This window comes from Hydractinia symbiolongicarpus, chromosome 9 (assembly GCF_029227915.1).
Source record: "Hydractinia symbiolongicarpus strain clone_291-10 chromosome 9, HSymV2.1, whole genome shotgun sequence".
Lineage (NCBI taxonomy): Eukaryota > Metazoa > Cnidaria > Hydrozoa > Anthoathecata > Hydractiniidae > Hydractinia > Hydractinia symbiolongicarpus.
Genome location: NC_079883.1, coordinates 5313433 through 5327924, shown reverse-complemented (window position 1 = coordinate 5327924; position 14492 = coordinate 5313433). Strand labels below are relative to the sequence as shown.

The window sequence follows — 14492 nt, the reverse complement described above, 5'->3', positions numbered from 1 at the left end:
TGCAAAATGTATCAAAAATATAAAAAAATCGAAAGTTTCTTTTCATGACAAAATAAGAACGACACGATTAGCTGTATTTGGTAGAAAATACTATATAGCTAGTTTTAAGAAGGTTATTAATAGCTTTATATGATTTTAAAGTCATTGTCGTTGCCTTTTGACACCCTTCTCCTAGTTCACGATTTGCATCCAGATTTCTCTTACGCACTAGTGTGACAATGAGTAAAACAACCAGTACAAATGAATAACATAGCATTACATATACTAATTCAAAACAATTTTGGATTTTTACATTAGAATGTGTGCACAACAAAAGTATAGTTTCCCCAAATTTAAAGCCTAGAAAACGCAGCATTATCTACACTACATAACAAAATACATGGGCCAGAAATCGTCAAACTTCTAATTCAAAGGTTGTGCGTTCGACTCCACCAGCAGTGATTTATCACAGATTCTTACCGTTAGGTTTAGACATTGCGCACTCTCTACATTCCATTGGTTTAATCAGAACCAAATCTTTGACAAAAACGCTTAATAAAATACAAGTTAACTGAAAAAATCTCTGTCTTATTAAGCATTTTATATGCCGACCTATGAAAAGGGCACTATGACACCTTGTAAAATGAAACGCAAAAAGAAAAAGTACACCAATTGGGATGTTAACTAGGCGTTTAAACTTTCAATCTAAACATTGTTTTGCGTTACTGCGCCTGACTATTAACATATTATTTATGTTACCAGATGGTTACCTGATTTTAAACATTTTCTTACTATATATAATATAGCTATATAGTTAAATAGTAACAGGATATTTATATAATAAATAACTATCCTGTATAAGATGTAACAAGAGATCTGGTCAATGAAACTCTGATGCGAATCAGATTTACGGTCTCACTTCACATGCCCCTTTTTATCCTTAGCAGTTTCTCAAAAGAGGGGTTGCCTAACGGCTTTGAGATTTCATTAACGTAATACTGTGGAAAAGCCTTGTCTTTCTAAAAAAAAGCTTGGATCAAGAAAAAAGACAACCGAAAAATCGCCACCCACTCTGCATGAATTTCAGCATAAGTAGGGTTAATTTTAAGGCTTATGTGGGAAAAGTGGAGATGTATTGAAAGTGAGGTTTGAAAGCAAATACATAATTTTTCACGTGCCGTACATTCTTATACTAACATAACCGTCAAATATATAAATTTAATAATTAATTAGCAAAAAGCAAACTACATTATATATATACGTCCGAAATAAACAAAGTTGTGAGGTTTAATAACAACGAAAATGCGCTCCTTCTTGAAACTGTGTTTTGATTGCCATTTTCAGGAGAATTTTCATGCGTCAATATAAGCGTGCATTTCGTATATGTACAAGTATTGTGCAGATCCCGAGTTATTATAGTACACAATATATCGCCCAGATAAATATGAAGCGCATTCAACAACAAGCACTACATTTTTTACTTCTGGTACTCTCGAACAGAATGTATTTCCGTTTCTTGCATTTAGGTTTCCAATGCTGATTTCGCTGTTCGGTTCTCCACTGTATAAATAAACAGTGATAAATCGAATGGACTTTGTTGCGCCCAAATCTAAGATAAAATGAGACTCCACAGAAGATAGTGTGCCTGCAAATGTACCAGCATCTTCGTCTTTCAGGTTTGATGCAGGATAAGAACTGTAAACAGGGGATGCCGTGACAGATGTGGCTATTTTCTTTTTAAATTGATTCGCTAAATATAAAGTTGATATGTTAATATAATATAACCAGCCGGGGTTACAACATTATGGTGCTTTCAGTGAATATATTTTTTTAAAATTACTTTTCCAGAACTTTAGCTGACATAAAACACAATTTACAACCCATTGATACGGGTGAAAATTCAAAAATGAATCTTACTCCGGGTTAAGCACTTAGTAAAGTTAAACAACGTCGCACATCCATATAGGAGCCATACCCTTTTCCAATAAACTATGTATATCCAAGAAGGATGTATCCAAACTTTGGTTTAAATAAAAAGAGAGGAAACACCCCGTTGTTACCCTATTTAGCCCAAACAATCACTCGGCAATTACATTTTGTGGAAAATATTTAATTTTGTGGAAACGTTTTAACGGGGTAAAAACACAGTTATCAACCCGTTAAAGCAAAACAATCGTGCAACATTTTTTTATCTTGCAAGAAAAGTTCCTGTGAAAGTTCATAAATTAATCGTGACACCAGGCTGAGCGCTTAGTACAGGTAAACCATGCTGCATATCCATACAGGCGTAATACCATTTTCCAAAACAATTTTTCGCTTCGATTTAAAAATAAATACAGGAAACAGCCCGTCGTAAAAGTTTTCTCGGCAATTTTATTTTGCGGAATAAGTTTTTATAACAGTAATAAAGGGTGTAGCTAGCTAACTAACTGCATTTAGCATGAGAGAATCATTAAGAATTTTGTTGTAGCCAAACTTTATTTGGCTACTTTCACTTTTTAGCCAGAGGTAGCTAAAGAGCTAGCTAGATAACCACAACCCTTAATACAAATAAATAATAATATACTAAACTGAATAAAAGCTTTAAAAGAATAAAACTAAATAAGGCTAGCCAGCTAACTAGCTGGCTCTTATACTCTTTTATAATCAACGTTTGTAGCCAAAATCGTAAAACTGGTTTGTCTAATATTTATATAACGTGGAAATATATTAATCTTAACCTGTAGAAAGATATAAACAACAAAGAAAACTACCACAAATCTTTAGGTGGCTGGGTAGCTAGCTGTAGCTTGTCTGTCAGGTAAACAAAAATGAAGGCCAACAGAAAAAAGTGGCTAAAAGTAGTTTAACTGAAATTTTGTTAAAATGGAAATAGTATTCTTAAAAGCATCGCGAAGCAAAAAAAATAAAGAAAAATAAAGTTAAGAAACTTTCCATTCTCCAGCACTGAGTTGCTTCGATCTTATTTCCAAAGTTTGGACGGTTTTGGGGGAATGGCATGCAAAGGAATAAAAGTTATTTCCTGATTGGTTATTTATCTAAATCTACCCCTGGTTGGTTCTTTATATTAGCTGCAACTTGTCCCAGTACCGACGGGTTTTTTGTCCTTGCTCTAGCGGGCTTGTATTTCGTGCGTGATTAACACAGCTCGCTTTTGACGCAAAAACAGACAGACGGAATACGCCTATTATTAACGAGACATAATGATTAAATTAAAAAAATAGGAGAAATTTATTTTCCTGAAACTTTAAATAAGGGTGATTGGACAATAACTCTGAGAATTTGAAATTGGTTTACCTTATCTTTATTCCGTCTTCCCTTTTCTAGCTCTATTAACGCGTCGCACTTTACTTTCGCTTTTTTTTTTGTTGCCATTTTTTTCGTGTCTGCTGCGAACAACCAAATTCAAGAAACTTCAAAGATTAGAAGCATTCGAATACGTAGAAACCTTCAAATCTCAGTATCTTAATTGAGAAAAAAGTCCAACCTTTACAACATTCGAATAACATGATGAAAAATACGACCAAGGGACCCAAGAATGTGCACGATTGAAATCATTTTTGAAATTATTGAAGTACAAATTAAAGGAATATTTTTGTAATGGTTTACCTGCAAATTCTGAAAAGAGCAAAAAATCTGTTAGATTTAGATGATTTTTTATACTATAGGAATTTGGAATACATGAGTTCAACTGTACATACTTAGTTGAATACTTTAAGATTGCAAGAAAGCTATCAAAAAGAATATTCAGTTCATTACTGTTCTCAATTTTTAGCTAAAAGTCAGCCTGCCATGTCATTCTTTCTCATTCCAACTACACTGTGATTATATATCAACTTAGCTGGTTGTTTTAGGAACCTATCTGACGTAGTGGTGAGGCCTTCCAGATGATGGTTTTTATACACCATAACAAAATTTTCGAAATAGGTATTAAGTTTGGCGGGAAAAAAGTTTCTCACTAAAAAAAATATTTCAGTGGTTAATCTTTTGCAAAGCACTTTTAAACTGGCTAATCTTTGCTAAGAATCTTACCCAATTCCTGCCAAATATTCGTCGCGTAAAATTTTTTGAAAAAATAAAAATATATATGTGGACTCTCTCTCTCTCTCGAACAGCCACGGGAAATCGGAAACCGTTCTAGTTATAGAGAGGTTTGGGTAATAGAGAGTTGGAAGCTTTTCCACGTTTTTGTATATTGTAAATAAACGCCATCCGAACAGTTCAATTATCGATGTTCACTTCGCAGACTTAGGACTCCAGTTATTTAGTTTGATCCTAAATCTTAAACTGCGACCATTTTTGTTGTCAGCACCCTCAATTTTCCGATTTTGTAGACTCTCCAGGGCCTTGGACAAGATTGTTCCATAATGCGGACATCCTGGAAAGTGCAACTAGCGTATTTCCGACGTTGTTTACTGTACCTACGTAGCCAAATATCATGTCACGGATTGTAGCACTCTTGCCTGAGCGACTTATATCCTCTATAAGTAGATTATGGAGGAGTAGACGAATGAAAAAAGAGATGATTTTTCTTAAGCGTGTTCTTTTAGTGTAACCTTTACAAAGAATCCTGGGGAAACTAAATCTCTATATTTCTGTGTGTTGGAGGACGTTAGTCGTCCGAAAATTGGAAATAATATACATTACTTTTACCCCACTTCAATGCGTCAACAACATGTTAAATATTATAGAAATTTTACTTACGTATGCACTTGTATCCTATTTGATCGTCTTCAAAGCAGGTATCAACACAAGCTTCTGTAAGTTCACATGGACTAAATGATCGACAAATTGGTCCTCTCTAAAGAGAAAGCAATGTGTTAAGCAGTACATACATTTTTTTTACTTAAAGTTTATCTTTTTTCGCGCATAAATCTCATAGATTTGTATTTTGTGATGTCAGATAGAGCAAAAGCTTTTTTCTATCTTTAAAAGTACCGCAGCGAATATTACAGGTTCATAAGAAGAGGAAATGCTGAACCTTTTTAATTTAATGATATTTCCATATTAAAATTTAAACTTGAAAACGTCTCAGCATACAGCTGCAACAATGATGCATGAAAAATTACAAACTTAGCGATTATTTTCTTCAATATCTTGTACAATTTCAGAAAATATCAAAACAATTAAAGGGGAATGAGTGTGTATTTAGAATGGTTAAAACAAGTCAATGGGAAAAAATTAACTAAATATCCATATCAGATGGTTCAATGGACATTTTCTGATTTCCACGCTTCTCTGTTATGAAAATTTGTTATGAAATTTATTTGTTTGGAAACAAACCTCGCCCTCTCTGCATTAGTAACGGACACTATTGATAAAGAAAGATTGACAGATAATACTTACATTTCTTGTTCCATAATTTGTTGACAAAAATTGCCATCCAACTTCTGATGTTTCAGTTCCTCCAGCATTCATTAACTCGCACGCAAGATACGTTGGATGGTAATTCACAAACGAACAACTATCGCATGTTAAACACGATAAAACACATTCAGATCTTGTCAGACCTTCCAAAGATTTCTCCACAGTACCACTAAACTTTGTATCTGGCTTAATGATGGAGAAATTTCCATGGCGACGACAATGCAGACGTGTGATGTATGCAAGTGAGAGGTAACACCAAATCAAAACAAACAACGTCGATAATGTCACTCTGAAAAGAAGAAATATCCTATTGTACTGCATCAATCTAATAATCACATGGCTAAATTAGGTTTAGAATCTCACTCTGGCAAAACCTTAAGGTTGTGTTATTAGCCATTTTAAGTTGGAAGCAGACCATATCCTAATTTATGGGCAAGCAAGTAACAGCAGCGCCGTAGAAATATTTGTGGCGCTTAAGTAAGGCCTTCCTCCCCGCAGGTAGCATAACAAAATTGTTTGGTAAAATCTAAGCAGAAACGAAATTTTCCTGTGAATTAAAAACTCATATAGTCTGTTCTTCCGTAGTATTTCATAAACTTAAAAATAAAATTTAATTTAATTTTAAAGATACTCGTGAATGATTGTAGAATATTTACACTACACTAAAACCTTTTTTTTTATTGCAATATTAATAAGAATCTGTATCATATCCTCCCTGGACGTCTGTCTGTCTGTGAGTCGAAAGTGTTAGCCGCCAGTAGCAATGAGAGAAATCCCGCTAGATTTTTCACGGTTTAACGACTAATTTGATGGAGAGTAAAAATCGTTCTCGTCGCAACAAAATGGTAACGTTAAGAATGAAATATAAGGGAATTATTGTATATATTTTAAAGATAAAAAAGTATTACAATTTTTTACTCACCTTACCAACATCTCGACAGTTATGTTTGATACGTCTTTCTCCTATCTTGTTTTAATATCATTAAATATAAATTTTATGAGAATCTGTATATCAAAATTGTTTTTAAACGAAAAAACATAAATATTTTAAGGACCATGAATACAAACACCAAATCAAGAGAAACAAAATTGACAAAGCAAATCTAAGTACGAAAATAACACTACATAACCTTGTTGTTTTGTTAAGTAGTAGTTGTGATTTTCTTTTACAATTCGTGGATTATCACTCAACTAAAAAAATTTATTTAAAATCTGGCAAAAGAATAAAAAAAAATGTCAAATGTGGTAAAGAAGAAGAAATGATAATGACAATATAAACACTGACTGGAAAGAGATGTAAACTTGGCTATATTTTTCAGAAGATGTCTCTCAATACTTGACTCACCCCACCATCATTTTAACGAAGTGTCTCATTTTTTTTCCCCATTAATATCATTAAGACTTAGGAGTTATAAAAGTTTATACGCCCCCTATTGTTGGTGACTCGGCTACTTCAACAAAAAACATTAAAAATACAGTATATGGAACTAGCATGATTATGAATATTTAATTATAACAATAACCAACAGTCCTCAGTTCGACCTCTTTAGAAGAATGTCAAGCTGGGAAATTTTCAGTGAAAAGAAAATACATAAAAACAAGTCAGCAAAAAAATCGGTAAAAAATAAAAGTCGGCAAAAAAGGTCGGTAAAAAATAAAAGTCGGCAAAAAAGGCCGGTAAAAAATAAAAGTCGGCAAAAAAAGGCCGGTAAAAAATAAAAGTTGGCAAATAATTTGGTCACTTTATGCCAATTAAATTTTTAAATTTAGTCGCTTTTTATCGACTAATTTTTGGACCGAAAATGACCACAAGTTTTAAGCTTTTTTTTAAATCAAAACTTCAACAACAGGACAACGAAAACTATATAAATCAGTTAATTTTAATGATTATTTTTACTTTCTTTCTTATTTCAACATTTTTTCTGCTTTGCTCCTCAACTTCTGCTTAGTTTTTTTCTCCTGGGATCTCCATTTCATCTGCTTTACTCACTTGAAACGTGATATAGAAAGAAGATGAGACTGGATACAAAGTCGTTATTCGTTTTACCTTTATTACCCTTATGTTCAAATAGATATCGAACTGAAAAATCAATAAAAAATTAAAATTGCCCCAAAAAGAAGAATAAGAATAATCGGCAAAAATTGTTGGTCGAGAAAAATTATTAGTCATTTAGCAAAAACTTGATCACTTTCGCTGTTGTTTTTTACCGTAAGGTACTGCGATTAAAAAATGCCCAGAAGGTTTTTGCATTTTGACGAATTTGGATTTTGCTAGAATTTATTTGCATGTCCGACATTTTTCGTCCCCAGTTTACGTCTGAAAAATAAGTTAAGAATCTTTTTGAAGGTCTTTTTTATTTATTTCGAATTATTTTTTGTGTATTTAGGAATAAAATTAGATCAAGATTCTTGAGAAAAAAAAAATAATAAACAAGAATAGGCACACCAATAGCTTACAAGGAGTCCTAATAAAATATGCTTACGATTTATTAACATTCGTATTCTGTTTGTTCAAAATGGTTGCGCAGCAACTGCAATATTACACTGTGGAACACAGTTTCTAAATTCACGGACTGGGACGTGGCAGGTACCTCCAAGGTTCAAGAGATGAATTATCTTCTGTAGTTTTTGCAAAAATTAGACAACAAAAAGTTTATTTATATCCTTTAAATACGTTTTCTTCTAATTTAAAATTAATGTATTAATTCTGCATAGTGAGTTTGTGCTCTCCAGATCTCCACCACTGCTCGAAAAAATTCACATTTATTCTAAGATGTCAGTTTCTCTTTTTCAGCCGTTTAAACAGATGGAATTTTCAGTCAGTGTGTAATTTACACCAATCTTCTTTGTCATTTCCTGAAATATTGGCCTTCAGGTAAATAAAGGAGTTAGCAGATATACTAATTTATAAATACTAGTCGTTAGCCCGTGGAAAAATCCACGGGTTCTCTCGTCCTTTTTATACTTGCGCAGCTAAGCTACCATTTTGCGTGACAGACGGACAGGCGTAGACGGGTATTATAATATGGATGCATTAAGACGGTTCCCTTAGAAAAAATGTCTAATTTCAAGAATTGTCTTTTACCTGGTTTCAGACGATAAATTCATCTTAGAATGGTAAGTAGCGCTGATTATAAATTTCGGTTTATATTGTGCAATCTGGCACTTTTCGCAAGCAAGCGCAAGAAAAACTGCATAGCAAAGCCCATACCAACAATTATCGCATTTTAGACAGCTTTCTTGCCCCTCCGTCGATGTTTAGTTCTTTGCAATAGCTGGATGACGCAGTGAGAAAACTGTCTTAACGATTCACCCTCCGAAGTGAACTCGTCAGAGTTTACTCGTCATCAATTGACTTAAAACTTAGATGCTCTACAGGTCGAAATAGTGCTGCCGTACACCTTTTGCTGATGCACATGTCCATAAAATAATCTTTAAACAAGTTTTTTGCCGTTTAAGTTCGGAATCCACGCGAAAAAAAAATTCCCAAAATTGAAACACACACTTTACAGTTTCCTCAAGATATTGCCTGTTTCGCCCTGCTTTAGCTTTTCTTTCGTCGAAAAAATACCGCATCAGTTCTCTGGAAGACGAGTCAGCTTTACGAAAATACGTTTCACTCAATCCATACACGTGACCCTTGAGGAACATACGCAGCCAAAAAGGTGGCAACCAATCAATGAAATTTTTGACTTAATTTTGGCGTACTGTCACATACTATGATAAACTCCTCAAGTATCTTTAGAAAAGACAATCCTCTGCGATATAGTTTTTTTTCTAGGGGAACCGCCTTAAAGAAGAAAAGAAGTAGTTTTCACGAGCTCCAACTTTTTACAACTTTTAATTTAAAGAGAAATTATTGAAGCTAAATATTTTTGGTGAAAGATAATAGTATTATAGCTATAAAATCGTGACAAGTGTGTTGTAACAGAAAAAATATGGATATATGGCCGAATATTTATTCAAAATAATAAGTTTCGTGTTACTGAACAATCTATATATGAAATTCCTGTTAAAAATGTATAATGAGCTGTGTACAATTTTTTGATTATCAACATGATGCTTCGAAACTTAAAATCAAACAAAGCGTATAAATTATATATTTAATAACACGAGTCACAATTGATGCTTTGCCAATAACTTATTGCGGCATTTAAAATATTCAAGTGGTAACAATTTAATATAATCGATTGATTATATCGATTGCGTTTGAATTTGGATGCATTTTCCGCTAAAAAGTTTTCTTATCTCGAATCAATTTCCATTGTGGTTCAATTGTTTCACATGCCAAATGAAATCCAATAGGCGTCTTCTGTACACAAGAAAGTCAAAAAGTCCAAAAATCCAGAAACCAATTCTTTACCTTACTATACTGACCATAATGCTGACACATCACTGATATAGTTTCTACTCAAATTCTAGCATAAAAAATTTAAAAAGCTGGCAGTTTAGACCATATAACAGCAAATTATATATTTTATAATTTTATTACTTGTTGTAACGAAGTATCTTTTTTATTCTTTGAAATTAGTGCGACGCTCAGTAGTAGTGCAACAATCAGCGATATCATAGTGAGCATGCAGACAAATGGAAATCAAACTTTCTGTTATTCTATTGCTTGTTTTTAGTTGAGCTTGTGAGTTTTCTTTCTTCTTCATTTTTTTTATTTTTTTTGATTTTTATTACAGCATATACTCCAGAGAGTATTACGTGCCACGATGGAAATCAAATAGATTGGATTCCAACCAACAGTGATGCCTAGCCTCCGCCAGATCAAAAGTAAATATAACGATGCATTGGCAATGTATTTATCTACACGAGACATCAAATAACAAAGCAGTAAAAAGGGATGTAGATTGAAAAGTTTCAAGAGGTTTGAAATACTTATTTGGAAAACAATTCTTTTTTTTGCTGGGTCCTAGTTTTTGTGGAAAAAATACCATACTCACCATTTTGTGCAAAATATATCTTCCGCTAATTAAGTGTCGACCGAGTTTAAGGTGGATTTCCATAAAGCAGCAACATGCGCCGGTGCAATTAGATTGCTCAAGCGATTTACTTGTGCATGCGCAATAGATAGAAAACACCGATGGTTTAAAAATTTTTGTGATCTAGCAATAAAAATTTCAAGCATTAACCTTTACACTGCCTGCAGTGTAAAGGTTGATGCTTGAAATTTTTTGAAATTTAAAATAGACCTTGAAAACAGAGAGTTATGGGGTAAACAAATCACGAGTATCACGATTCTCAACCATACTATACTAACCTGCAATGTTAAAATACAACTCAATAAATAAAAAATAAAATTTTTACATAGCTATATGAAGTATTCTAAAATAACAGTTAAAACTTTAACTGGATATTTTAAAAGTGATCAGGAAAATTTTGGAAATTCCAGAATACAAAAATCTTGCTATGTAAAAACTTGACGATTCGAATATAATAACTTCTAAACGAGCTCAATTTGAATGATGAAGTAGTTCATTGTTTATTAATTCAGCAATAAATACATACATATTAGCATTTCAGTATTTAAGGCCTTCAAACAAAATTCAAATTGACGAATGTTCGGATTACTGGAAGTTCAGAAAAAACAAGAATTTTAATAAACGCTTTTACATTTAAAAGGTTTTACGCTAATATAAATTTATTACAACTTTACTACAACTTTTTATAAAGCCTACAAATTCCTTTGCAAACTTCATCTTATTAGAAATGCCAATTTAATTTATAAATTGAAGGAACTTTTGCCACCATTGATGCAATAATAAGCGTCTGCTGTTACTGGGGAGCTCCAGCGTTCATGCCAAAGTAAGAAGAATGTTAATTCTTAGAGTCCAATTGTTTCATTTATCACATTTATAAAGTCAAAGTCCTAAATCGGTTCCATTAGGTCCCACGGTCAATCGTTACACTGTTCAAAGCAATGCACCTTAGTAATATTGGAAAAATATCGCTGAATACATTTTGGTACGAATAAGTGTCGTAACCGTTGTAACTCAAACGGACTGATACCGTTAGGAAGTAAATGAAATGTAGTTTTTTAAATTGTCTCTACTAACGGCTAGGGTTGAAACCACAGTAAAAAAAGGCTTATTTATCTAAATTTTTAAATAAAGCGCTAACACAGCGTGCAGTGTCGTTGCGGAGTTCCAGCATTTATGCCAAAGTAAGAAGAATGTTAATTCTTGGAGTCCAATTGACTCATTTATCGCAGTTATAAGGTCCAAGTTCAATATCTGCTGAATTAGGTCCCATGGTCAATCGTTTCACTGTTAAAAGTGATGCAATCTAGTAATGTCGGAAAAATATCAATAAATAGATGTTGGTACGAATATGTGATGCAACCGTTGTATCTCAAACGGAATGATACCGTTAGAAAATCAATGAAATGTAGCTCTTGAAACTGTCTCTATTTCTTCAGCGCACGCTAATGGCTAGGATTGATACCATAGTAAAAAATGACTTATTGATCTAAATTTTTAAATAAAGAGGTAATACAGCGTCTAGTATCACTGGGAAGTTCCAGCATTCATGCCAAAGTAAGAATTATTGATTATATTTAATGCATTCGCCATATTCTAATTGGAAATATATTCAGGTCTGTAAATTACACACATCATGTAAAAGGTGGCAATTAAATGCTGTCTTAACGTCAAGTTAGTGCATGTTATTATAAAAGACATTGTGTCTTCCGGGTGGGTCTGTTAGTGATAAAGTGTGGTTGAAATGCCAGATGTGGACTGCTTACACTAAGTATGTAACATAAGGAAAATTGAAGGAACATTGAAGAAACAACTGACCAATACAATATTTAAAGCAGTTAAAAGACGCAATGACATTTGTTAGTCAGAGTTCTAAGGGGGGTAAACCCAATCAATTTTAGTAGCGAATTTAAGGAAAGCATAAAAGTTTCCACTTTAACAAAGATGGCTGAAACATGGAAGAACCAGGTAGCAGGTAGATGTAAATGGAGTGTTTTTCGATTTTGAGTGGTTATCTGTTTCCAAGAGCTGTACAACTACGCAATGAGATTCAATCTTACCAGAAAGGTTTTTAAATCCTTCTTCCCTACTGCCTAAAATGTCCACAATCGTCTCTTTTTAGCAATTTCTTCAGGCAAAATTGTCATTTAAAAATGGGTTTCTTTGCCTAACTGGGGATGCAGAGGGTAATATAATAATTTTTTTCGCGTTTTTTGTAAAAATAAGTTAAACTTCTCAAGGCTAATATCTCTCTGAAGTGGACAAAATCCAGAGGTACATTTAGTTCTTTAAAATCATAACTTTCAAAATTTCACTAGCACTCGTACATTCAAGTACCCGACAGCGGTTTTAACATCACACAGCAAATCCTGGAGACAAAAGTGATATTAAGAAAATCTAGGATCCGAGACAAATAGACCAACTTCGCAATCACAAAACCCACAACTTCGACCCTAGATCCTATAATTTTTTCTATAAAGTTGTAATGCGTACGCGTTAAGGTAAGTATGGTATCTGCGAATAGTGACGGGTGAACGAATTTTGTAAGAATGGCTGAAATTACAAAAACATTGGAAAAAAACAACTTTTATTGCAAATATTATCATTAATAGAAAAGTTATAATTTCTTGACTTCACACACATTTGTTGCCTTTTTCTTGCGAAGAACGATAAGATCTTGATCCTTAATAGAAACGCAGAACAAGAAGTTATCAAATCTTGGAGTCAACATCTCTACAACAAATAGACAGATAAAGTGGTCCAAAATTTCTTCTCTTACAATTTATCTGCAGCAGAAAAATCGTTATTATCTAAAATCCCGAATATTGCAGTCCTGGGGACGGGGTTGCAGTTCCACCTTCAGAGCTTAACTACGCGGATTATATGGTATCTTTCAAAAAGCTATACCGTGACGTCAATAGTATGGACATGAGCCCCGACACGAAAAGATTTGATAAAATCAGAATCCAGGACTGTGCCATATCTTCTTTTAATCCTGTGTAAATAAGAACTTGAAGCATTACGTTCTTCATCGAGCATGATTCAATAATTCGATAAAGGAAATTCCGTTGTGCTTATAGACAAAGATGTTTATACCAACAAGAACAACGTTATGCTAAGTAATGTTAGCAAATTTGCGAAAGCTGTAAAAGACAAAGAATTAAATTTTATTATCAATCGAGAGAAACACGTAAATGACATTTTAAAACAGCTTGTCAAGAAAGGAGCTTTGTTTAAGGAAGTGTATAATAAACTGAAAGCAACTGGATCTAAATCAGGTATTCTTTATGGATTATGTAAATTTACAAATCTATTGTTGAAGGTAGTTCACCATTTCGACCCATTTTATCGGCCATAGATACACCTACTAAATTTCTGGTGCCGTATTTAAAACCAATTACGGTCAACCAATATGCTGTTTCTGATTCTTTCTCATTTTCAGAAGAAATTAAAAAACAGAATTCGGCTTATTTCATGGCTAGCTTGTACGTAGATTCGCTTTTTACCAACGTACCTTTATTGGAAACTATAGACATATGTTTTGATAACTTATTTTCTGATTGTGAAACTATTGATAATTTGAACAAAACTGATTTTGAACAACTTTTGTTGCTAGCTGCTCAAAATTCCTATTTTACATTTAATGGTCAGTTGTTTAAGGTGTCGCCATGGACTCCCCCTTGACTAGAAGTCTAGCCAATGCCTTTTTATCACTTCACGAAAAATCTGGTTAATTAACTTTTCTACGGAATTTAAATCATTGTACTACAGAAGATCTGTTGATGATGTCTTTGTTCTGTTTTCATCACCTGAGCATGCCTCTCTTCAAGGCTTACGTGAACAACAGGAATACCAACATATCTTTTACGTCAGATTGTTAAAGTAACAATTGTTTACCATTTCTTGATGTCAATAGTAAACGTGAAAATAACCATTTTGTAACCAAAATTCACAGGAAACCAACTTTTAGTGGTGTATACACTAATTTTGCTAGTTTTCTGCCTGACGAGTATAAAACAGGTCTAGTTATAACATTGGTTTTTAGAATTTTCAGAATTGTGATAGATTTTTCAACTTTTCATGTCGAAATGAAAAACTTGAAGAATATTTTTATTATAATAGCCGTATTCCGTCTGTCTGTTTGTGCGCGAGGAAAACGTC

The 14492-nt window shown here is 33.3% G+C and overlaps 1 protein-coding gene across 1 annotated transcript; it reads right to left on the bottom strand.

The window, feature by feature from the left end:
* Positions 1–245: 245 nt before the first annotated feature.
* LOC130657209 (uncharacterized) lies at positions 246–6701 on the bottom strand. The gene is made up of 4 exons (XM_057460181.1): positions 6269–6701; positions 5326–5635; positions 4684–4780; positions 246–1729 (listed from the first exon to the last, which is right to left on the bottom strand). Exons 1-4 carry the CDS (start codon positions 6277–6279, stop codon positions 1332–1334), a joined length of 816 nt encoding a protein of 271 aa, XP_057316164.1. The 5' UTR covers positions 6280–6701; the 3' UTR covers positions 246–1331.
* Positions 6702–14492: the final 7791 nt, after the last annotated feature.

What these genes read in the sequence shown, in the direction of transcription:
- LOC130657209 (XM_057460181.1), bottom strand. An exon ending in CAAATTATGGAACAAGAAAT is followed by an intron (nt 4,781 to 5,325) that starts GTAAGTATTATC and finishes CTTTCTCTTTAG; the next exon opens with AGAGGACCAATTTGTCGATC. An exon ending in AATAGGATACAAGTGCATAC is followed by an intron (nt 1,730 to 4,683) that starts GTAAGTAAAATT and finishes CTTTATATTTAG; the next exon opens with CGAATCAATTTAAAAAGAAA.